This window comes from Centruroides sculpturatus, unplaced genomic scaffold (assembly GCF_000671375.1).
Source record: "Centruroides sculpturatus isolate CEXI.00-Female unplaced genomic scaffold, Cexi_2.0 scaffold1766, whole genome shotgun sequence".
Lineage (NCBI taxonomy): Eukaryota > Metazoa > Arthropoda > Arachnida > Scorpiones > Buthidae > Centruroides > Centruroides sculpturatus.
Genome location: NW_019386087.1, coordinates 81,137 through 109,039, shown reverse-complemented (window position 1 = coordinate 109,039; position 27,903 = coordinate 81,137). Strand labels below are relative to the sequence as shown.

At 28.6% G+C, this 27,903-nt stretch overlaps 1 protein-coding gene across 1 annotated transcript in view; it reads right to left on the bottom strand.

Moving 5' to 3' along the window:
• LOC111613510 (GRB2-associated-binding protein 1-like) overlaps positions 1–27,903 on the bottom strand; it is a 45,099-nt gene that overhangs the window by 3,781 nt on the left and 13,415 nt on the right. The window contains exons 2-5 of the mRNA XM_023354858.1: positions 15,667–15,795; positions 10,764–10,932; positions 8,184–9,491; positions 1,782–1,866 (exon numbers count right to left, since the gene is read on the bottom strand). Coding sequence (XP_023210626.1) covers positions 1,782–1,866; positions 8,184–9,491; positions 10,764–10,932; positions 15,667–15,795 — 1,691 coding nt within the window. The remainder of the gene's footprint in view (positions 1–1,781; positions 1,867–8,183; positions 9,492–10,763; positions 10,933–15,666; positions 15,796–27,903) is intronic.

The window sequence follows — 27,903 nt, the reverse complement described above, 5'->3', positions numbered from 1 at the left end:
ATTTTTGACACCTCCCTCTATTGTGTGCAATGATATATTTCTGGCAAATCCCTCCCGTTTAATTATATATATATATATTTCAGGATGTCATTATATTGAAGAAATGAGTTTAAAATGCTCTGCAATGTGAACAAACTAATAGTTTACTCATATGACCAGTAGTAAGCTTACATGTATTAAATACTTGGCTCGGATGTCACGCCAACAGTTCACTCAATCAAAAACTTCAGATTATGTATTTAATGCCTCATAATCTGAAGTTTTTGATTGAGTAAGCTTACGTATAACAACAAATTTTTATGCCAACTAATACCATTAAAAAGTCCATATAAACAATGTCTTCACCATTTCCCTTCCCATTGTGCGCACTACATGATGTACTTTTCACAATTCCACCTCTTAAGCTATACTGTAAATAATGGATAACCTCTAACCAATAAAAATATTAAATCATTTTTTTAATTTTAATTTTTAATAAAGCTACAGTTTATTTAATTTAGTTAAACTGACATATATGAAAAATAAACAAGACAATAACAAAGTCAAACTATGACATACAATGTATGATACTAAAAAGTCTTTATAGAACTCATTCATAATTATAAGTGCCTAAAATATTTTCTCACAAGGAATGAATTAACAACTTCCCTTTTTTGTTCTTAGCAATATGTACACAGTTGTATGTTTATTTGGAGTTTCTCCAATGTTGTTTTTCATCTGTAAGTTTAGAGGTTGGTAGAGAATTTTTTTTGTAGAGAAAATTTAATTTACTCTACAAAATTAATTGGTAGAGAAAATTTAATTTACATGATTGATGAGATGCACATGTGAAATGCAGGCTGAAATTTGGTACAGGTAACCCCCATATAACACGGAAGTTACGTTCCAAAAAATTGCTGTGTTATGCAAATCAATGTTATACAAAACAAAGAACTAGTGCGAAATAGGAGGTTAGGTTCCAAAAATTAAAAAACATGCTATTAATCCTTATTTAAACTGGATTTATTATTCGTTTTTTCATAGGTAAAATACTTATTTATTATTTAAGTAAATATTTTACCAGAGGATTATTCATCCTATATGATGATCTCAGCATGAGCATCATCAACTGGTAACAGTTTGTGGGTGCATTCGTTAATAGCAGTCACTCTGCAACGGGAGTGTGCTGCTGTTTGTAGGCATTTAGAAACAACAGTGAAAGAAAGATGGTGGCGCCTGCACTATCGATAGGATCGTGTGGAAGAATCTATAATTCTAAAATGAGCTTTTAGAGGCAAAAAAAGGGTCCCAATTGTAAAATTTAACCATTAAATGGATTATTGTTGAAAGAGCATTCAAAGTAGCTATGAAAACAATTAGAATGGTTGCGCGGAGTTACGTAGATGTATAAAAGAATGCACCCTTCTTACATTTCATGTTGTATGAGGGCTTTACCCAATTCCCGAACCGTGTTGAGTGAACCCGTGCTATAAAACCACCATGTTATACGGGGAATGTTCCCAATTCTCGAACGGTGTTAGAGTGAATCTGTGCTATAGAAGTGCCGTGTTATACGGGGGTTACCTGTACTTGTCTTACAACAGCACTTTGACTCACAGATTTTGTAGTCAAGCACAAGCTCTGAAGCAATACATTTAAAATTTTTCATAGAATAAAAAAAAAAAATAGACTATTAGTGGTTTGTTTTTGGGTATTATAGTACATTTTTTGAGTTTTATAATGTGTACATTTAACTATGATATTTTATAATACATGAAAAATAATAATAAAAATTTACTTACCTTGGTTTTCTGAAACTTCTTTTTGTAACATGAGGACGAAACCGACTGACTGGAGGAGGAGCAAGAGTCAAAATACCATTCTGATCTAAAATATTGCAATATAAACACTCTTTAATTTTAGAAAAGTATTTTTATAAAATTTATAGCATTTTAAAACTATGCAAAATCAAAATGTATATGTTTAAAATACATAAACATAACAAAAACTCTTATTTTAAAGTTACCAAAGAATGTAAATGAAGCATTTTTGATTTAAATTTTAGTCATCTTCCATATCAAAAAATTGTATAAATGGAACAGCACATTTTTACATTTGAAAATTTCATAAAATTGAATAATTAAACTATTAGGATTTCATAATTTGATAATTGATTATTGGATATTCCCTGGATTGACAAGCAATCTAGCAGACACAGGTCAATAACAATTTCTCCAGAAACTGTGAAGCAATTATGCTATCTGGACCTCTAGTCCAATTCCTTTTCCAGTATATTTAATGTTAAGCTATAACCATCATTGGTTACTATGATGCTGACTAGGGATGCATTCGGCACCCTCGTTCAGTAAACATCCAGAAAAGGTACTCAGTCGGCCATCACATACCTGGCAAGCCATAGATATACATATAAATGTCCCTACAATTTATAATTATTTATTCCAAATTATAGCCCTATAATTTAAGGCAGTTATTGCATTACATTGGGTTTGTAGGGATGTTTATATGTAGATCTACGTCTTGCCAGATATGAGATGGCCGACTGAGTGCCTTGTGTGAATGTTTACTGAACAGGCACTGAATGCGTTTCCAGTCAGCACTGAATGTAGGGCACTGAATGCGTTTCCAGTCAGCACTAGTAACTGACAATGGTTATAGCTTAACATTAAATATACTAGAAGAGGAGATCGAACCGAAGGTATGGGTAGCATAACTGGCAATGCATCCACACGGTAGGCGGAAGTTGTGGGTTCGAGTCCCACTTTGAGCCGATTCTTTTATTCCAGTTTAATCTAAATTATGTAATTAGATATTTAATTATTAATTTTAATACGAGATGGCACCTAATGTCTCCCTCTAGTGCCAAATTCATTTATAATTGTGAAGTAATTGCATCTGTGAAGTTTATTGAACATCCAAACTATGATCTCAATATATTATCAATCTTTAATCCTATTTAGTCCAAAAAATGATCCTGTAAATAGAGTAGATCATTTTTCAAACAATGACAATTTTTTGTAATTTGAAATCTTTTTGAAAATATGGTCTCAAACTATATAAATTATTCAGTTTACAATTTTTTAATTTGCAATTTAATATCAAAAGTTTTTGATATTTAATTTTGGTATATCTCATTTCTAAAATATTTGATTAAATTTTCTATTAAATCTACATGCTGTATATAGTTGTTGTAGGATATTCTGTCAGATATTTATTTGATTTTATTGAAAAATATTATGAAAAGAAAAAAATTTACAAGCCCAAATGATGGCAATTTTTTATTGCAATGTTTATAAATATTAACTTCTGGAAAAAATATAGCAGCTATCAGTAAAAAAGTAATGTTATCTTACTCATAACCTATACAATGATTCTCTTAAAAATGTGTCTGTATAATTTAATTTCTTAAAAATTAGTTTGTATTTTAAAACTATATTCTCTGCTTCCATTCCTTTCTAAACAGGTATCAAACTAAAAGAAATTCCACATTGCCCATGTTACACAAAGACAATATTGACTACAAATCCTAAATGAAGTAATCTATATAAATAAAAATGTAAATGTTCGTTTGTTCAAAATCTTAAATCTCCGCAAGTTCTTCACTGATTGACACAACATTTGAAATTTTGACACAACATTGCATTCGAATACGCGCATGTTTTTATATACCCAGTATTATATAGATGTCATACGAAATTCCCCCTGCAGGGGAGAGGGACAGGATTAAGGCTTATCCTAAAGAACACAACTTCTACTATACTATTTTAGATGCAATTTTTATTTTTAACTGCATTTTAGTAGGGTACCACGTGGGGATGAAAGAAGTGTATTCCTTAACAATGGAAGTGTTAAGAGAAAGCGACATGCAAGATTTACAGGCGCAGATGTGGATGACAACATTGCCTGCATCACTTCTGTCAAAATACTACTAGAGATTTTACAATTCCTACAGATCTAGCAAATGTAAAATTCCATTATACTGTTTGGTGGAAGTTATTATTTCTCTGGATGCTTCTATGTATGAACAAATCATCTAGAATAAAGAATTCTGAGTCCCTGGTCTTGCTGAGAACAAAATATGGTCTAAGATTTGGAAAAAAATTTTGTATAAAAATTGTTAGAATAATGACAATGTCAATAAAAACTAAATATGATTTACCCATTTACACTTGTGCAAAAATTGAAATACATTCACACTTCAATGAATGTGAAACATTCTTTTTTACTTAAACAGGTGAAACATTACCATTTCTTGCTAGAGATTAATTATGATAAGTATTTTGATGGCTAGTACACTTTCGAAAATGACAGAGGTTATGCCTTTGCAAGCTCTGCATTGAGCAATTACATTAGCCTATTACATTTTATTTAATGTAATGTAACATAAGGCAATGACTGGATGTTATAAATACAAAGATAAAAAAATAATATTGGCATGTTTTTTAACTATTAAAGTTTATATTTCAGTTAAATTCATAGTAACTTTTAAATTACTTGTCTTTCTTTTTGTTTTTAAAATCTATTTACCAAACTGAAAAAGAACTTAAATTCAAATTTTCAGAATCTAAATATCTGAAGTCTAGTTATCAGCCATGAAAATTATTCAAAACATATTTTCTCCTGACTCTCTTTCAGAAATAAAAAATTCCCAAGCCATGTTTTGTTGGAATTTCATTCAGTTTGAGAGAAAAACGGTTTATTTTTCAAAAATTTCCCAATATACATGTTAATTCTTATTAAAAACTGTTTTAAAATTTTTAATACAATGAAAATAATAAAGCGATGATAAAACAGAAGATTTTTATGTGATGATGTTTGACTTGTGATATAAATAATGTATTGAATTGGCCAATAAGACTGCAGTTTTTATTTTTTAGGTAAAAATAAAATTTTTATTCAATAATATATTGCCTTTTGCCATCTTTTGGACAGCTTCATAATTCCTCATTCAAAAAATTTCCAGTGTTTTTTTTTTGGGGAGGTAAAAAACTGTTCCAAGTTTCATTTTATGTTGTCATCAGAAACAAAGTGTGTTCATTTAAAAAACTTTAAAGGAGCAAAACAAGTGGATAATCAGAAGGAGCAAGGTTGTGTGAATATGGAAGATGAGGTGCAACACCCCAGCGATGCTCCAAAATTTTTGCCAGGTTTGCAACGACACGTGTCTGGGCATTATCATGGTGGAAAATGAAGCCCTTACAATTCATCAATTCTGGATGGTTGTCCTGAATCACTGCATTTAATTTGTCCAGCTGGCTATGATATACACCAGAACTGATAATTGTATTTTTCAGAAGCAGCTCATAAAACAAAACACCCTTCAATCCCACCAAATTGAGAGCATGACTTTCTTTGGATAAAACCCTGCTTTGGAAGTAGTTTACAGTGGTTCATCTTGCTTCCCCATGATTTTTTGTGCTTGATGTTGATGTAACTGTCCATTTTCCATCCCCATCACTATTCACTTCAGAAATGAACAGCTTTCCTCAGATTTTTTGAATGAATCACAGATGAAAATATGAGTGATGTGACTGGCTTCACTAAGTTTGTGAAAAACCCAAATATTAAGCTTGATGATATAACCAAGTTGACACAGACAATTTTGATATTTGAAGAATATCTGCAATCTCCCACATCTTATGGCATGGATTACTGTCCACTAATTCTTTTACTTTATCACTGTCGATCTCAACTAGCTGACCTGAATGTGGTGCATCTTGAACAGAAAAATCTCCAGAACAAAATCCTGCAAACCAATTCTGGCAAATGCATTCTTTCATGGCATCTTGATTTATACACTTAACACATTTTTTTGCAGGTTTGCATTGCATTTTTTCCTTTTTTAAAATAAAAAAGCATAATGTATTGAAAATGTACATTTTGTTCATTCATGTTTTGAATACTGACAAATACAAAAAAACAAAACTAACCAGCAAGCTTTATTTTTGACAAGTTTTGGTGAAATGTCATTTGTCAAACAATCATGTTTTCAAGATTAAAACTATTAATAATTGTTTTTCAAACTTACTAACTATTACCAAAAACTGCATGGACTTATTGGTCAACCCAATAAATAATTAATGTAAATAGTAAAATATAATATAATAATGATAATATAAATGAACTTTATTGAATAAATCAAGCATTTATAAACTTCATACGTGAATTTTCTTCAGAATGATTTGATATAATCCAAATTTAAGATTACTTGTAGTATTTTTTTTTTAAAGCAAATACTGCAGAAAATGTTTCTTCGATAAGTTAATCAATTAAACAACAACACACAACACCAGGGTGTAGTAAACAACTACCCTATGAACTGATGACTGGTGTGAGATAAAAACAAAAAAACAAAAGAGAAAGTTCAACACTAACGTTTTTGAACTCCTAAGTTCTTCAGGTGTTAATTAATCAATTATTGAGTTAGCTATTTCTTTAGTACTAATTATTGTAATAATTTTAAACCTTCAATTTATCAGTAGCATTTAATTTAGAAAAAAGTTAACAAATATGCAAATACTGTCTTTGCTTCATTTAAACATGGCCACACAATTAGTCTCCACCTACCACTTATCAGCATAACATCAAAGCAGCTCTGAGTGCAAGTACTCTATACTTAATTAATTACTTCTGGACTAGTCTTTTTGCACAGGAACTGTATAAGCTATTATGAACTTTCACTCAAAAAAAGAGCAAGATTTTATTAATTATATCATAGTTTTATTCTCTACATTTTTTCTTCTTTTTAAATCAATGAATGAATCAGCCAAATATTTTCTAACATTAGGTCTCCAGATGTTACATATACATTAGCTACTCAGTTTTTTTACAAAAAGAAGCTTATCAAATTATGTAACAAAAGTATGAGTTATATGTGTTAAATTAAAAAATATTGACAAACTTAATGAAATACATGTTCTATCATAACTTTCATAGCCAAACAACCAGACTGCAAATTAAGTAGTAGATTATATGCATTCTGAAGATGAATAGAAGCTATATTTGGTCATTATGACAAAGATATTTCATCACATTTAATAAAAGTGACTGAGAAATGGAGCTAAAAATTATTACATTTATTTATAATATAAGAGATATTCCAAAATATCTTTATAAAAATACTGTTTCCACTAATATATATTTTTAACACAGTATTGTTGTGTAAATTTTTTTGTCCAATGGAGATTATTATTATTAAAATTAAAAACAAAGTCTGCCCAAAACTTTTGGGCAGACTTTGTCTTTAATTTTAACAGTATTGTTGCTTGAAAGTAAGGTAATCAATGAAAACATATATCTAACAAAATATGCTATCTCCATTCTATTCTGATGCAGTGCCAGCATCACAAGGATAAATTAAACAGAATATTTACTGAACCTGTCTTCCAATGGACTGCAATGTAATATGTTCTATGCACTCAAACAGGAGAACTGGTTTAGAGAACCTAGATCTAAGCATTCATTAATTACAAAGGACTAATAATTGAACAACAAACATTCTGAAAATTTGTACTATATGAAAATAAGATTATTTCTTAAGTAATATAAATACTATCATTCAATAATTATTATTAATTTAATATCAGTGAATAGATTATTCTTAATTCTATTAGCTTTTAGAACAGACAATAGAATATCTTGAATATTTATAATTTTTTACTGATTGATTATTATATTATGTCTATGTGAATCTAAGATAAAATTTTTCTTTAAAATTATTAATCTTAGAATTGCTGATATACATTCATGTAATATGAATGTAATCATGCTTTTTTTATACAGTACACTCTTGCTAATCAGGCCATTCTTTGCAAGAGAGGTATCAGATTCCTGAGTGTATAGGCCTAAAGGCAGAGAGAGAGACGACTCATCACCCTTTGGTGATAATTCTTTTCGGGGAAGGTGGACAAATAATACAGTATTCTAACATGCTATACTGTACACAGGACTATTTACAGTAAATGAGAAAATAGGACGTATGACGTAACAAACATTTCCATGGAAATGCACAGGCAATCATACCATGGAGAATCGAATAATTGAGGCCACATTAGCACAAATATACTGTAACATAACATATATATATATATATTATTAGTAACAATAATTTCAAACAAATGAAATAAGGTTACCAATTATTTTTATTCATAAATTATATAACTAAAAATATTTTAAGCAATACATACTCTCTGCATCAGAAACTTTTCTCTTTGGTTTTAATTCTCTGTTGACTGCTGGAGGAATATCACCAACTGAACCTAAAGATGCACTAGGACTTGTAGGAATGTTTGCATAAGTTCCCATTGCTGAAGGTGATAACTGTAATTCACCAGACATGTCAGTATAAATTTCACTTTTTTGTGAATCCATACTTAAATATCCATCACTACATAAAGAAGGTTTAACAAATTCATAATTAAATATTGTTTCCTTATTATTAAATAAACCAGGAGGTGCATTTGTGTAGGCATGCCGCCGCCTTCTTTGAGATCCTTTTGCATTTATGGGAGGTGGAACTGGCATATTAATATTATCTTCACTCCTAAACTTTGGAAAATCATAAATATCATCTAATGCAACATCCTTTGATTTTGGAAAAGCAACTGGGACTTTTGTCGATGGTGATATACTTTCTAAATCGGTATCATCTTTTAGAAAAGCAAACACTTGTGCTGGCAAATTTTTACTTAATTGCACTCCCTTAGCTGACAATGGAGTATCATAAACTGGATTATTATTTTCACTGAGAGAATTAATAGTAACATTTTCATACTTTCTTCCAAGATGTTGAGGTTTAGGTGGTCTTGGTGGTGGTTTATCTAATGTATCTTTGTTAATACAGACTTGATCTACATTTTCAGATACATCATTACTATCTTGAGATATCACAGCTTGCAGGTTTCCATTATTATTACTGTTCAAATTTATTTGTTCTAACTGACTTGTTACTTCTGATGTAAATTTTTCATGTATGTTATCTTCTGGAGTTGTAGATCTTGAACAAGTATCAAAATCCAAATCTGATTTATTTTTCTTTTGATATGAATCTTGTGGATATGTATCCCAATTAACTTTAGGAGGTAGTGGAGGTAAATTATATACAAAACTATCAGTTTGGATGAAAGATTTTTCGGTATTTTTTAATGACTGAGGAATTTTATAAAATTCTTCAACATTCAGTTCTGGAGATGTCCTATTTCTATCATTTATAAAATTTAAAGGTTTAGGATAATCATAAAATTCAGATGATTCTCTTCTTTCTTCGCTATTCATCTTAGGCGGGGGCGGCGGCGGTGGTGCTTCTGGAAGACTTTCATTACAACTTTCACAATTAAATCCATTTGTTATAGGTTTTCCACTAATGCATTCACTAATTGGTATATATGGATTTGATCCAGATCTAGAAAGTTCCAGATTTGATGTTGATTGAGCAGGTGTCACTGAATTAGTTGATACTGTTTGAGAGCTAGTTGTAGTCTGAGGAGGCATGTAATCTGGACAAAAATAAAATTATACTTTATTTAATTAAAATAACTTAAAAATTAAAACTATGCAACAGTTAATAAGTATTCATTATTTATAACTGTGATGTAATAATTAATTAATTGTTTTACTTAAATTCAATACATCATTTATTAAAATCAAATATATTTTTATTTAATGTATAAATATTGGGTCATTGCAAATGAAATGGTTGTTTTTAAAATTCAAACTTTTCGGCCTTATAGTTCAACTTTTATCCATGTGAACAGTGCTGTATGTTTGCAATTGAAAGAGCAGAAACGTAATATGTGAATTTAAAAATGTAGTTTCATTTATATTGTGAGTTCCACATGTTTAAGAGTACTTTTTCTTATGGCATGGATAAAAAACAATTCAATAATTTTCTTTCTTGAGTATAAGATGGGACATAATGCATCCAAAGTAACCCGAAATACCAATAAAACTTTTGGCAAAGATTCTGTGAGTGAGCAGGCCACCAGACATCGATTCATAAACTTTCATTCCAGAAATACAAATCTGAAAAGTGCAAAAATTGTTTTATAGAAAAATCTGAAACTTTGTACACTACCTAAGAAAACAATTATGTTTTGAATGAGATAATCAGAATTTCTTTAAGTGTTTGGGAAGGGAAAATCAACCACCGAAAATCAGCAACACTGATTCCTATAAATATGTATAGTCTGTCAGTGATGTTTTACTTGGCACAGAGTCACTGCCATGACTCTTGACATTACAGGATTTAAACATACAAGGATTCTGCAGAATTTTTTATTTTCGAAAGTCTTTAGATTTCAGTAGATTGGGAGCTGTTGTTCTACTATGTTTACATTACATAGAAAGTTAAATTATGAAATTAGAAATTACATAGAAAGTTAAATTATGAATAACTGATGTATAAACTTGTTCACTAAATTTTCTTTGTACCATCAGTTCTCATTGAAAGTTCAGAGTAAAAATTTATATAATGGAGAGAGTATTGCATAAAAAATATAAATAGGAAACATCAACCATATAAATTCACAATTCAAGTAATTTTACAACATTAATCAGATATAGTTCTTATAATGTAATTATGTGTCTTAATATTTGTATTGTATTTCTTCCATATGTATTCATATTCTATATCAGAGGTTCTTAATAGTATCATTTTTTTAATTATCAATAAATAAACATTTGATGATTAATGTGTAGATTTGTGTTTTCTATTTATATCAATATAAATCTGAACAAGTGAAATAATAACTATAAAGTAAGATTAATACCATCATCTAAATGTATTTTTAATCCACAAACTGAACAAATGCAGTCAACCCATTTATTCATAGATGATTCAGTTTCTGCAACTAAATAATAAACACGTTTTGGAGTCCTAATATCAAACATATATTGATAGTTCGATTTTCTGCTTTCAAATGATAAACCAGCATCAACCTAAAAAAAGAAAATAATAAAATCAAGAATTCTATAAGTAAATATAAAATTTAAATAACTCAAAGTTTTTCTATTTTATACATTATGAACTTTTTATTATGAATAATAAACTATACTAAATAAACAAAAGTATTCAGACATCTAGTTCTAGATTACACAATATAATTTATTTTCAAAAATCAGTAATTAACACATTTAGACATGTTTTCCACTAAATTCCAGTTTATCTGTTTAGGAATATTCCTCCATTTTTCCAGTAAAGTTCTTGTCAGAGCTGTCACAGAATAAGGTCTTGCTGAATGAGATTTGGAACAAGCTAGACAGGCACATCCAATCTCACCCAGTAAGAGCTTCCTCTATTACAAATCTAACAGACACTTTGCTAGAGAAATTAAGTAATATTTCTGCATAGATCTACTAGTATTTAGTAGATAGTATACTTAGAAGGGTTGCTGCAGTTGTTAGAATAGAACAAATAATTATTCTCTTATTCTTGAGTGAGCATAAGATTGCTTGAGAGAATGCAATGTACTGTACAGTAACACAAAATATGGATAAGATATACAGGCTTTTATTGATTCTAGACATCTAGAGATTCCTCTAGAGTTAATAAAAGCCTGTATATGATACGTTACTGTATGATGTAAGATTGTCTCAAACAATCTTAGGCTCATTCCTAAGGATTAAAATGAACACAAGAGTCAATCAAATACAAGTAATTATTGATTTTTGGCAAATAAATGCTTGAACACTTCTGTCTACAGTGGTTACGTGATAACAAAAATATAAACAAATTGATTTACATATAAATTTTCATTTAAATGCTAAAAAACATATTGATATTATAAACTTAATAAAATAAAAAGTAATGTCAACTAAGTTTTAAAATTATTAATTTAAAAATCAAATCACTTTTCCATAGATTAAAAAGCCTATGATATAATTTTCAATTTTCAGCATTATATTTAATGTTTTAAAAAATGACAAATTTTTGACAAAATATTAATATTTCAATGTTAATTTATTTTAATTAAAATTTTTCTAAAAAGTAATGCATTTCAAAATTTAAAGCTACAAGTTTCAGATTAACAAGGAACATACTTTTATTGTTTTTTAAACTGATAAACTAATGAAAATAAATACAGTAATAAAATTAATTTTGTGAAAAATTAAAAATAAATACTGAATTAATATTTATTGTATTATTTCAAATTAATTTAATAAATTTAAATTCTTCACAATAATTAAAAAAAATAATCTTATTACTATTTATTTATAATTAAATTTATATTTTTATGAACCCCAATAGACAAGTAGAACTAAAATTTAAGTAAATAAGTTTGTCAATAATTATTTTATCATATTAATCTATACTACTATATAAAGAGACAACGTATTTTTCATTTGTGACCACTAACCGTGAAAACTACTGAACCAATCGTTACCAAATTTTAACTGTAGCATCTTTATGACCCCCGGAATGTTTACCACTAATCAAACCTGCAGATTTTTTATTAATTAAATAAAACTACAATGGATTTTTGTCTAGGGTTAAGGCTTTTATGTCCAACAGATGGCGCTACGAGTATGACGCCCTAAGTTTGCTTTTCTGTGAGGATGAACTCAAGGACTTTAAACTACTTGTAGTATATAGTCCTTGGGATGAACTAAAGCAGATCATCTTCTATCTATCTATATAAATAAAAATGTAATGTTCGTTTGTTCCTACCAATTCCTTTGAAATTTTCACACAATTCGAATACGCACGTATTTTTATATAATATACATGTCGAAATTCCCCCCACTGGGGGGAGATGAACAGGATTAAGGCTTACCATAAAGAACTCTGCTTCTATTTCTACTATTTTAGATGCGGTTTTTTGCGTTTTTGATTGCGTTTTAATAGGGTACGCCGAGAGAATGTACACTAAGAAGAAATTTTTCTAAAAATTTCCCCCCACACGGGGGAAGTGTTATACATTTATAATAGATACATCTTGAGCCACAACAACGCGTGGCGGGGTCTGCTAGTTTAATATAATGATAACATATCTATTCATCAAATTCTAAACTCTCTGTTTCTTCTATCTGCTAATGGAAGAGACTTCTATTAAAATTTTAGCATCCAAATAAGCCCAAAGAACAATAACTGTACATGCCAAAATTAAAACCTCTTTAAATTGATTATACTAGTTTTTCATTGTTATAATAAATAAATGTATACATAATATAGTAAAAAATATATATTCATAAGCAAAATTATATGTGCATAACACTGGGTAGTTTCATTTAAATGGAAATTTTCATTAAATCAAAAATGTATCTATAATTGTCCATATTTAGTTCAAATTATTTTAATTTAGAAATGGCAGGACATTGAGCAGGTTTCTAACGGCAATTATCATGCCACTTTTAAATGCAAATTAAGACAATGTTAATTGCTTTTCTTATGTAAATTAAACTTTGTAATTATTTAAATAACTATTGTTGTAACCTGCTGATATTTTAAGGAACAATAATACTGTTTTATTTAATTTACAAAAAATATGGACAAAAAGAATCAGGTTAAATGGCAAGTAATATGGTGATAGAATGTTTACAAACACAACTTTAAATCACATGATTTTTTCCGTGGAAATTTAGTTATAGGTTCAAAAGTGCTGTGAGATAAAAGATTGAAAAACACTGCTTTAATGAAATTAACTGTAAGATATTGCAAAAATAAAATGCATTTTTCTCTATTTTGAACTTATTCAAGGAATTATTTTATGGTTAATTTTATCAAAACATTGCTTGTCATTAAAACTTGTAATTTTTCCAAGTGCAAAACAGATTAAATATTTATTCTATTATTCTGAAAATTATACACACTATAAATTACAAATAAAAATACTCTCAATATAGTAATAAAAAAAGCTTTGCCCCTCTCTCTCTTTGCCCATTTTTTCAAAAATTTTGACAATTCATACATTCCCAATACTGCTATTTTTCCCCCTAGACATCATACGGACCCCACATTTCATTTTCTAACCCACAGGCTTCACCCATTGTTCCCAACTTAGATTACTCATAACAAAACTTTAATTCTTGATTTTTTTTTGTGATGGAAAAACATTTGTGGCAATTTTAAGCTAAGTATTTTATAAAAATAAAAAAAATTGATATATTCGTTTTATTTGTATTAACACATTAAAGGCTGCCATCTTATAATGGGAAGGGTCACATGACCTTACTGGTATGTACAGATGTTTCAACCCTGGTTTACAGTATACTTCCGTGTGGATTGTAGTTTGCTCGAACTTGATATTGATGTCAAGGAAATGGGCCTCAGAATCATGAGCCTGGTCTATCTCGAGGGTCAATCCATAGGGGTTGTCGTTGAATGACAACCCCTATGGATTGACCGACATATGCTGATATGTCTGGCTTTACCTTCCATAAGATAAGAATATCGTCGATATACCGTTTATATAGTATGATGTTGGGTAAATGCTCTGGGATATTTGTATTAATGTCTTTAAACATTACAATATATACACTACATTAAAAAAACTGTCACATTGATCATTTAATTTTGTTTAGATATAATTTTTTAATAATTAAAAGTAAATATAGTTTCTTACTATAGAAGTTTATTAGACCAGCACCTGTAGAGCCAGAATATTGCTGGATACCAAATATTTTTTATTTTTGAAAAATGTAATAAGTTATATGCAATCTGAATATTGCAAACACCACTGTACTTGTACAAGTAAACTCCACTAGTTCCAATTTATTTAAATATGCTATTTAATCAGTCTGAAGATATAGTGCATGATTATAATATGTTAAGACCGAGTAAAGAACTATTAGAATATTAATAAACACTGTCTGGTTTTTTAAGACCCCACGTGTCCAAACAAATTTGATTCAGAATAATAGCATGTCAGATTACCATCAAATAATTCCAGATTATCAAAATTCTAATTTTTCCAAATGAAAGAATGCCGAAAATGATCAAAACACTTTCCAAACAGCAGACAGCCTTCTTTCATCATTTTTTTTTCCTAGTTTTATTTTTAGAACTTTGTATAACATCCGATTTTACAGAAAACAGCTCTTAATTTTTTTTCCTATTATACTTTCAAACCTGCAGTCTTGTACATACTTATTATAGGAATGACTCTAGATGTGATCATAAGAGTGCCAAATTCTCTGCAAATTAATAACACATTAAGATTATAACTTTTTATTTTTTCAAGCAACAATTTTTTTAGTGTAAAACTGGCAACTGTACATATAATATTCATTTATTAACATTTATGTGCTAATTAAAAAACTTTTAGTGTATCTCAAATTTTGTAATTAAAAACTTTGAAATACACTAAAAATCCTTGCACGAATATGGCCAGAGCTAGCAGTGATTCATTATATTAATTAATTAATAAATATTGATATTTAGCTTTCCTAGAAGTCATATTAAGCAGCTATTAAAACTTTGAAATTATAGAATGTATTCTTGTTATTAAGAATTTATGAATTTTTATCCCAACTTTTTTTAAACTAATTAAATATCAGAATGATAACTTCACATAAAAAATACAAATTCATTTTCTTGATGGCCTCATTTAATATAATACTAAACAAAATGCTAATTGGAACATTAAAACAAAGACTAATGACATTAAAGCTACATTATTTTTAAAATTTTAACTTTAAAAAGAATTTTAATTGGAAGAAGTAAAGAAAATTTACCTGTTCACATTGATCTAAATCAATCTTGCCTTTTAATTTTTTACGACTATCATCTGTGTAATACTCCAATACAAACTGACCAGGTAATTGACCAGAGTGTCTCAACACAAACCATCTCTGCCTCCATTTCTGAAATAAAATTTAATTCATTAATAACTAAATTTATTAAATCTATTAAAAAAAAAAGTTAAAAAGATTTATTCCTATCTTTTTTACTTACCAAAGTCAGATATTTTTATATTACTGTATATTAAAAGTATAAAAATTTGATAAAACTAATTTAATTAAATTTCATTTATAAAATTAGAATCTAAACTTTGGTCATTACACAAATGTAAGTTGTTTTCCTTAATAAGAAATTAAGGAAACAATATTCTTTCTTTCAGGAATCTAATTCAACAGTTTATTAAGCTCTTTGAAGGCTTACATAATATTACAAAAAAGGCATATTGCATCATTGGCAAATTTGTATTTAATACTTCTATAATTGAAGATTTCTTTTGCAATACAGACGCTCCTCAACTTATGATGTTTCAATATACAATATTTCACATATACAATGGCCAAGGTGAGTGAAGTGGAAGCACAGGAGAGCAGTTAGAATTTGAATTTAAGCTGCTCCACCCATGCATTAATGATCTTTCTTGAGATTTTTTTTATATGTACCATATTGTATCTTTTTGTTTTACACTACACCCACTATGTCTGCAAAATGCCCCGCTGTGTCTCCTGCTACTGGTGAGAAGAGGAAGGCTATTACTTTCAATGAAAAACTTAGGATATCCTATTTTATTTAATCTATTTATTTTTATTTTCAACTTGTGATATTTTTTACTTATGATGTATTTTTTTTTTAAACATAACCACATCGTAAATCAAGAAGAGACTGTATATAAATTATAATTTGAATGTAATAAAGATTAAACCCTGAAGTCAAACAAAGATTATTTAAGTTCAATTTAGTGGCATTGTTGTCTAATTTTTGTTTACATAATCACAAAAAGTCCATCATTTAGGTAAGCAATACAGTAATACCCCGAACTTACGTGATAGGTGGGACTGAGTGATAACCATGTAAGTTGAATTTGCGTAAGTCAGGGTATAATTTCGCATATAAATACATGCAAATAATTTTTAATTGGGGCCGGAGACTAAAGAAAACAATAATTTAAAAAAATGTTTAATAAAATCTTAGATAATGCATATGTATAACAAATTATATTATTATACAATTTTTCACATTTACTTGATTATCACACTATAATTTTAACATTGTTTCCATCTCAGGGATAATACCATAACGTTTACGAATGATGCTTGAATTTGAAGATTGAGCATTTTTTACAGCTTAGAGAATTTTTCTTTACCTTTTATAATTGTTCTGACCGTCGATTCTGGTAGATCAAACTTCTTTGCCAATTCACAAATTTTCATTTTTGTATCCAAGTCTTTAATAATGTTAACTTTACATTCCAAAGATAAAGTTTTTCTTTTCTTGTTTGATGCAGAACAATTAGTTTTACTTCGTTTGGATGACATAGTAGAGCCTCTCAAATCTCCGTAGATATAACAAACACAGAAATAAATAACACAAAACAAATTGTAGCTATAAGTCGATTACGCGCAACACGTCCGAACAAGAAGCCGAACAACAGTGTGGGGGAATGAGTAATCAAGAGTTGCCTGGCGTTCAAACAAAAGAGGTATCGACGAGATTTGAAAATCGCACAACTCCGGGTTCACGTAAGTCGAGGTATTACTGTATACTGAATTTGCCACTCCACTAAATTTATATTCAGTAAGTCATTAAGTATCCACAAGTTTCCAGAGAAGGTTCATGTATTTTCCCATATTGTAGTGCCTGGGTCGCACTGCCATTAAGACACTGCAAGAACTACAAAACTGCAAAATCATATAATTGAGAATATAATTTATTTTGGAATTATTAATAGAAATTCATTCATAACATCCAGTTTGTTAGTAATTGTAAGGGTTTTTACATTTTAAATTATAAAGAGAGTATTTTCAATCATTTTTATGCAAGTGTAAATTTTTTCTAACAAAGAAAACAAGCATGCTATATGTATCACGGGAAAATATCTTTTAAACAGAGATTGCATTAAACAAACGAGGATACTGAGGGATTCCTCCAAAAATTCCCCCAAAGAGAAATGTCTGAAGTCAATACTATACGTGGGGCCCCTTAATTGAAATTTTCCTGGACCCCACGAAGCTATAAAGTGAGACTGAAATAGTTTGTCATTACTGCACACCCAGTTTCATTCAAATCTGGTTGGACAAAAATAGGAATTTAAATTATTAAAATTCACAACAGTTTTAAAATATAAATTCCATTCTAACTTAATAAGTTACACATGTTTAAAATGTAATTCCAGATAATTGTATTTACAACAAAATGATTTGTAAACTAAATAAAAGATAAGTATAAAAAGTTAAACATAAAGTTAATTAAGAATCAATGGAAAAGAAAAACAAAGATAACATTTAATTGCTATTTTCTAGGGAATCCCTTACAAATTTTAATGTAAAACATATCAAATATTTTAAAGAATATATATTAATACACATCTTATACACCTTTACATTCTGCAACTAATTACAGCTTTTAAAATTATACTTAAAAAAAAAAAATCCCCAAATTTATTCACGTGGGTAGTTTATTTCAAAACTTGCATATCTTAATTATCTAATAGGAAAAGTATTAAAATATATCTATAATTTTTCATCATTAACTGATGTCAAATTTCATCAACAGCTGTCGCAGGTCGATGTCAGTGTGCAGACTGGCACCAACAGATTGTTCTACAAGTTGATGCTTCAATAAAACTAAAAAAAGGGGGGTAGAACCGATATAGTCATTTAATTTATTTAATAAATGACTTGGTTCGTTTTTTACAATACATTTATTTTCCTTACAGAAAGAAAACTAAACTAGCAAGTATATAATTTATAATAACGTTAAATCTGTTGGGCAAGCCAATCCTTTATGTTTTAAACAAGGTAATGCCTCATAAAATTGCTGTACTTTAAGAGAATTATTTAAAGGATTTTATTTTCTGTTTTCACTTATTTTTATCTTTATTTACTTGCAGTTTAATGTTCTCCATTCGTGGAATTTCTAACTGAAGATAAACTGTTAAGAAATGGTGAGAGAGTGTATATAAACTTTGAGTTTTTTCCCTCCCCTTTTAATGAACTTAGATGCTATAAATATAAAACAGCAGTCGATCCGATGAATCATAGGAAAAGAAAGAAAACATTTTGTTTAGGTAGTGTGCAAATGATGATTCATGGAGCAAAATTACCCACGAATTTTTAATAAATTTCTTGCAGCAATATTAGAAATTCATAACGAAGATCATCATTAAAATTTACGTAATTTTAAAATAAGCAGAAAATGTATTTATTAAAACATATACGCCGATTCCAGAAATAAACTCAATTTATTTTCGGCGAATTCCCAGAAAGGAAACGTCATGTCTCTCATTCCGTAATGGGAATAATTTAACCCGAAACATCGAAATATTAACATGTGAATCGCGGTTAAACGAATTTTTATTCGAAATAAATTAACGTATCCATTAAACAAACCAGAAACCTTTCAACTTTAATCTTCCAATCGTGCGATAGCCTGAGGCTACTATATCGGTTATTTCCTGTTTCCTCAACAGTTAGAAATTCGTGTCACAAATAGATAAACACATCACATCAGATACCAGAATTTTTAATAAAATCATTCCATTGAAAACGTTATAAATTTTAATACGTCACGAATAAATTAAACTTTTATTATAATGAATTAAACATTAACTAGTGTGACTGCTATGTAAAAGCTGGATGAAAAAAAAAGAAGAAGAAAAACAAACACCCAAATACATAATCAAAATTTTAAATTATTTCCTATGTTATAGCTACGTTTCCTGGCCAGTTAGTTTCCTGTGGTTTTATGAAAAATTTCCATGTCTATTTTCTATAACTTTAACCTTCATGACGTCAGTTATTTACTGACTCATCGTTTGTCGAGACATTAGTAATCTTTGCCTAACACGCGTGAGGTATGTTTATAACTAGATACTGTACTACAGGAAATTGTGTGTATGACGTCTGACTACTTTTTTTTTCCTATTAAATATTGCGTAATTTAAATCGATTATGATAAAAATATTCGGCTGTGATAATTTTATAAAAGACGTTTAAAAATTAAATAAAAGGATGGACTTTACTACAGAAATTAAAGACGAACAGATGTATCTTGAATCTGTATACATTGTGTGTGTTTTTAATTTGTAAATATATGCAAATCAGTTAATAAAGAAAAAATTTCAAAGTTCATCCTCTTATCAAGAAGGTCAACTACTTTATGTCCGGGAGGAGAATTTTTCCGTCTACAACAGTAGTTTATGTACTGTACCAGGCAATGAAATCGTGGCATTATGTATTAGAGCAGTTCTGAAAAGTTTGGATGCATTTAATGGTATTGTCTTCGAATGCATTAAAAACAAACTTTCTTCTTATATACATAAATAATATAAAGGAATTTTTCACTGCTGTTACTATTTATGTATTTATTAATAAACTGAATTCAATGATGACCACATCCGATGATAGTGTCATAAATTAAGGAAGAAATAACCATTTAGCTTTATAACAGCTGAAGAGAAGAAAAAAATCTTTGCTAAACGGAGCCAGATATACTTGAAACGACAGTCGTTTCAAATTTGGAGTAAACTGTAGCGAAATTATCGTCTATTTTTATCTTAAACAGCAAGAATAACGCAGTTTTCTGTTTTCTAACACCGTACATCGCACTTCCTGCCATTATCCGACGAAGTATGAAAAGAAACGTTAGATGAAATGACCCAAAACAATTATTATTTGCAATCACCTGTCACCATAACAAAAGTGAGGCAATTATTATTTGTAAATGACAATACGTTAGTAAATGCAGATTTCGCAGCCATGCATCGGACGAGCTATCAACGTTACCATTTTTGATGCTGAAGGTAAAAATAGAGCCATTTCTTAGCAATATTAATTCAAAACTTGTTTTATGCATAACTGATGACACAAGTTTAAATCTTTTGAACCAATTCAAATTTTTTCTGCGTTTAATATACAAAAATTGAATTAGAAATTTAGTTATTTAGAAAACAAAAAAAATCCAGCAACGAGTTGCTTAACTTTCCCGGCAACATTTGATGGAGCCATCTGTTATATTTCATTAAAGACTTTTTATATTTTTAACTATTATAAAATGGAAAAAAGCTTAATTTTGAGGATAGGGATGAGTTTTATAACAAAAATTGTAAATGCTAATAACGAGTAAACTCGTCATTAAGTCCGACCCTACTGGAGATACACATGACCCCTTTTATCTCCCCACTCCCTCGACCTTTAATCACCGAAATTTAATAGCATCAATCCCCCTAATAAACAAACCTCCCTGCAAAATTTTAGAAATTTTCGACAAAGGGCACGAGAGTTATTAAGCTTCAAACAGAGTGAACAAAATCGTGCTCCACATACTAACATCCATACACACAGAAAAACCCTTAATTTTTTTTTGCATTTCTCGACGTTTCAAAGTCCCGAGTCCAAAAAATGTAAAAATCTGGGGGTCATTTTTTGATCGATTGCCATACTTTCCCTCTGTTATAAGTTATTTAACAGCAGGTAAAGTAAAAATTGGCACCCCAAAAATAAGTGCCACAAAATTCGAGAAAGAAGCCAAACTGATTAAAAAGAAAAGCACTAACTTCTTTCATTTCTCTCCCATTCTCAAGTAGTCAGTCATATTCATTGTATTATACTAAAAACTAATCGATGATTTGATAAAATATTAATATTTTGAGCACGCTTAACACTGAAGTGGGACCCAAAACAGATAAACTTTAAATAACAAGCATTAAAACAGCTTCCAAATGTTGGCACGCTTTAAATTTTTAGATTGGAATCAATGTATTAAAAACGTGAACATGTTAAGTTCCTAATACATATTTTAATGTAGAGTTTTAGCAAAATTGAATATTCGAAAAAATACACTTCCTTTTGTTTTGTTTGTTGCCAGGCATAGAAGTGCACGTTTGTAATTAATGCTAACACGATATAGGGAAAAACGAAATAACTTCACACACTGCAAGTTGTGCAGACCTGCTAAACTACTTTGTAAATTCACATTTTCGCCTTATCTCTTAACGGTCCTTATATTCTTCATCTAAAATCTTAACTGTTTGACCCACGAAATTAGGCTAAGGCCGCCTGGACGATCATTATAAGCTTTCATATCATCTGTTAATACATAAATACATTCCAATTATGAATCTGAATTCCTATAAAAACTGTAGAATTCAAGACGTTCATATCACAAATACAGTATATTAATTTATTATAAATTATGAACAAATTTTGAATTTAAACCTCTGTATAAAAATATATCCAGTGAAGAACTGATTTGAATCATTCATCAATATTTTCCAATGAAGAATAATACTTCCTAATCTCTTTTATGTAATTGTATTATTAAAATAATAAAATATAAACATGATTAAGTTTTCATTCTTTGCATACATAAAATCAATTTTATTCGTTTCTAATAAATAAAATTTCATAAAAGATTCAATCTCTACGTCTTTCATTGAAAATCTTGTAGATTTATCGCTATTAAAAACATTTTAGAGTACAAAATTAATTGATTCGTGATACAAAATGAATGAATTTGTGCCAAATATGACGCTCAATCGAATTTTATAATATCAAAATATCAATAATAACTAGAAGATTTTACAAAACAGCAGTGAAATAGACCATCATGAGTTACCACCAACGATAAAAATCAAATAAAGGCATGTTTTTTTTTACAAAAAAAGTTGTTTATTTGTACAAACAACTTAATTAATAAAGAATTAAAACAAAAAAAAATTAAACTTTACGTAATGTTGAGCGAGGTTAGGTGAAACAACTAAGCAAGCGAGCCAATGACACAGTTCGTTTCATATGAAACGAATCATGTCATTGGCTCGCTTGCTTACCACTTTTATGCACCAGTTATTTCGTCACTTCGAACAAACATTTGCATATAATTTAGAACAAATATTAATTTCATCATTTCACGTAATAAAAAAAAACAGTTAAGGATCCGATTTCACGCATTTTTGCAAACATGTTTTGCCTTTAAATTTCCGAAAAATTTACACTAAGTCCTTTTACTGAATCCGTCTTACATTTTCACATCCTTAATTTGAACGAGGAAGTGCCTAAAATCGAAAGTTATAAAAAAAAAAACACGATGATAACAATTTAACTTTATCAGTATATCTTATCATCACTTCTCGATTTTTATCACAATAAAAAAACCGTGTCCTAATAAATTCAATCTTGCTACTATAATGATGGCTTATTTATTAACGAATAGCAATCTTAAAAAAATACTTTCTTTCAAAGCCATATTTTAAGCGTGTGGTTTATTATGTAACACACATTACACTTATTTAATCGAATCAACGTAACTACTTATGTTACACTAGTAGGCGCTTGGCGCAATCACACCGCTAATATATACATGATATAGTTTGTATTCTCAGGAATCTGTATACGGGATCGTCCGTAAATTACGTAACGCTATTTTTATACCTTTCAACTACCAACCCACTCTCCGTAACGCGTCGCACATATGCACAGAATTACTTAACGCATATTCCTCGGACATCCTACCGAAACCATTCTGTTATCCTATGAGCAAAAAGGGAAACCAGAAAGGGGCTCTAAACCAATATTACATTTAAATATCGCCCAAAAACATTCCCCGAAAGAAACTGAAGAGAAGTCAACATTACACGGAGCCCCTAATTCAAATTTGCCTGGGAATCCATGGAGCTATAACGCACCACTGCCTGAGATTCTAACATCATGTAATGTTTTATAAATACCCCCCTGTAACGCATTAACGATTATCAGTATAATCACTCACCCATATCTGTGATACGTAATTTATGGACAGCCATCTATGTTTATAAAAGAAAGAATAATGTAAAATTAATCGCATTGATTGTCTATGCGAGACTGATATTTCAGATTTTTTTAAAAAATTAATGTTTTAAGTGGTTTTTAAAAAAATCAAAAAAGTGAATTTTAGAAGGTAAAATAGAACCGTATTGTACGGAAACCGGATGCGCCGCCATTTTTATCATCCGGAACAATAATCATTTCCATCTCAAACCACTATAAACATGAAAGTAATTAGGAAAATTTTTAATAGACATATAACTACAGTACTATCAAAGTATTTGAAGATTACGACAAAACTTTTAAATCAAAATGTGCTGACGTACTCGAAATCCTCGATTAAATCTTCGAATCGAGACAGATAATAGCGGAACTTCCGGTTTGCTGGAGTACGATGCTAGACTTGTATGATTGACAGAATACAGATCACGTGTCTTAGATGAAACACTGGCTGTATGTGATATTTATCGATGCTTACTCCTTTATGCATACAGTATACAGATTTTACATATTAAGTGTTAAATATACGTAATTTTTTTCTCAATTATTACCTCTAAGTCCACTGTTAGACCCGAACGCTTAAAACTGAAGTAACTTAAGTTCTATTAAAGATAAGGACAATCTATAGAAAGTAATATAAAGCTAATTTATTCTACTTTTGACGGATTACAACTATTACTTAATTTACTCTTTAATTCCAGTAATCTAATGCGTACACCCCTCCATTGGATTTTCCTTCTATAGGGGCTTAAAAGCATGGTTACTCCTCAAAGCCTCAATTTTCAACGTTATTTTGACATTGAAAAATGTAATTATAAGGTGAAACAATCTCTACTTCTTAATCTTATTTACGTACACATTTATCCTAATATATAAACCATTTATAAATTTTGCTGAAAATTATACGAAATACAAATGTTTGAACTCATAACACTGTGAAAATTCTACGTAGACAGTTATTCGGTTAATTAACACAAAGCACAGCATAAGGGGCCAGCCAGTATGGATAAAAAATGAAAATGACGACCAATATACGTACAGCCCATGATAAATTAGGAATTCGAATCCGGATGAGAAGAGTCGAATTCGAAAATTTAATTAAAATTTTTCTATCATGATGAAACAGCACAATATGTAAACTTGCAACTTAAGCTTTAGAGAGTTATGTACTGTACAGTATAATTACAATTAATAGAAATTGCTGAAAACATCACAATCTTGTCTTCAACGTTTTTGCTTATCTAATTGTCTTGAATTTTTACTTGTCTTCAACATTTTAAATTCCGTAAAGTAAAGATAAGCTGAATAGAATGAAAACAAACTTCCCGGAGTAGTTATTTTCCCCCCTACTTCTAGACAAACAATTCATCTGAGAATGTAAATCAACAAAAACTAGTCCGAAAAACAAAACACGGTTATCAGTAAAATACGATAATATATTTATCAAAATAAACTCCGATACAGAAGATAAGTCAATAAACTATAATCTACAATTTAAAAAGCTTATAATCATTATTACTAAAATTAGATAATAAACACTACAATGAAATTATTATTATACGAAATTTTTCAAATGTGATGGGGGAGGGAAAAAACTTTTTGAAGCGAACAACTGTATAATTTAAGAATACTTTTTCTGTATTTCTTTTTCATTACAATCAGATCACAACTTCCGTTCTTTTCACAATCTGCTGGAAGTGACGTGAAAGTTCCTGTTCGTATTAACGTGCCTTCGAAGTCGATGCACTATATAAATAAAACAGTGTATCTTGTACGTGTGTACTATCACAAATTATTATAAATATGGTCATTTCTCTCCACCCGCTTTTAATGATATTCCAATTTCTAAACGGGATTAACTTAATAACAGTATTTTTAATTTAGTTTACTAGTATTTAAAAAAGGATTCAAATGAAATTATTGTTATATAAAAAGCATTGTATAGGATTTATTCAGTTTAACCTTTAAAAAAAGAAAAAAAAAAATGTATTTTCTCACTGACTTTAAAATATTTAAAAATATATAGATAATATATGTAATTTACTTTGTATTAAATTATATATTATATAACTTTAATATATAATTTATACGTGACATATAAAATAAATTATGAAAAAGTTTTCAACTTTTAAATTGCAAAAGTTATTACAGACTTTTACTATTAAAATTCTAATTTACAATATAAAAATGGTATTAAAATTAATTTAGAATTATACTAGGAATTTTCGTTATATATTTTTACTAAGAATACAATACATAATTTTTTTTTATCATCAAAACAATCAATTGTTTATTACTCAAAATAGCAATATTTTTGAGAATGGAATGTAATTTAGAAGGAAAATGGACATGAAACATTGCCAAAATGTTTTCCTATAAATAGATATTTAATTTTTTAAAAAATAAATTTTCTTGATAAAGGATATTTGAAAAATTCACATAGTTATTTCTTTAAAAAATATTCGTTTCTTATATAATTGATTATTTGATTTTACATTATCAAAATACAAGGCAATTAATAACAAATTTTTATAATAATAAACAATAGTTAAAAACTAATAAAAAATAAAAGAAAATTTAAATAATTTAATTACATTTAATTAAAATTTCTCATATTTTTTAACCAAAATTTTTAAAAAGTTTAAAAGTTATCCACATAAAACCTAACATATAGAATTATTTATTTTTGTGCATTAAAATCCAATAATTGCGACTATGTATAATGGATAAAACCATCGTTATTTATAAAATAATATCCGTGGAAATTTATTTTAATTTAGAATTCATTAGAGGATAAAAATAAACTGAATTCATAACATACGAAATTAGAAAAATATGACTTTCAAACGTTTCGTATTACATTTAGAACCAAAATACTCTGCAATTTAAAAGGCGCACACCAGAATATTTTCCCATTTCAGCAGAAAATAATTTACTTTTCGAATTATTTTATATAATAAATAATATAAAATAATTTGAAACGATTAGATAAGCGATGGAATTTTATATTAAACAGGGTATTTTTTCAAAAATTAATTGGGAAAGAGACATTCGAAGTTAAGTGGAGATCAGGAATGACGTAACAAGAACTTATATAATGTAATATATCATTAACGTGCGCCCAAAATTTAAAATCAAAATTAGGATTATTAGCTTTATTTAAATATTTCTTGCTCTTTATATAACCTAGGAATTATATCTGATGCATGAGGGTAATCGTTTATGGCAATATGCTGAAGTTTACCACTTTTATACAGCTGCAACAAGACCCTCAAACACTACATATTTTTTGCTCAATTCTTTTTCAAGCTTCGAATTTTATTAATGCTTGTTTAATTTAATTCTGTTATAAAGTATTCCAAATGACATTTGTGTTACTCATATATTTTACTTTTTTTTTTTTTCAGTTTTAGAATGAACTTTATTCACATACACATCATCTAAATATCTCTGGAATGAGCCAAATTGTAGCTTTCTTACATATATGAAGTTCTTAGTCTATCAATCAAATATTAACTCTAACAAATATTACCAGTATTAGGGAGAAATTAGCAAATATGACTAAATCTCAAGTAAAAGAACAAAACAATACATATGATTTATCCGATTAATTACAATTTTATATTATAAAATTATTATTTAATGATAAACAGAACAAATTCAGCATTTCCTCTACCGTTTTTAATTTGTAGAAAAACCGAAAATAGACAGAAATGAAAACAATTCTGGTGAAACATATGACAAAATAAAGCAATAATAATTTTATGGATAAGAACAGTTTTCCAGTAAATAATCTTGCATGGTGAAAATTGAATCAAGTTGTCAAAAGTTGTACATAAAAAAACAATCAAGAAAGTCATGAAATTTTATAAATCACAAAAAAAAAGTTTTCTTAAATAAAAATGCAAATTATTTTTTTCATATTATCTGGGATATTAAACTGTTTTGCAACCAAATTTTTTATTTTGTTTTACTTTACAAAAACATATTTAACTTGCAAATTAATTAGCATTAACTTTATTTAGGTCATATTTCTATTTTGATCTTTCAATTACAAATAGAAAAACTAATTATAAATATTAAAATTAATAAATTCTAAAAATTTTACACCGATCCCATTGTTTTTATTATTTATTTAACTAATTATAAAATCAAATTTGTATTTTGTTTTTGCTTCTCCTTTTTGAAATAATTTGTAAATTATTTTGGTAAATA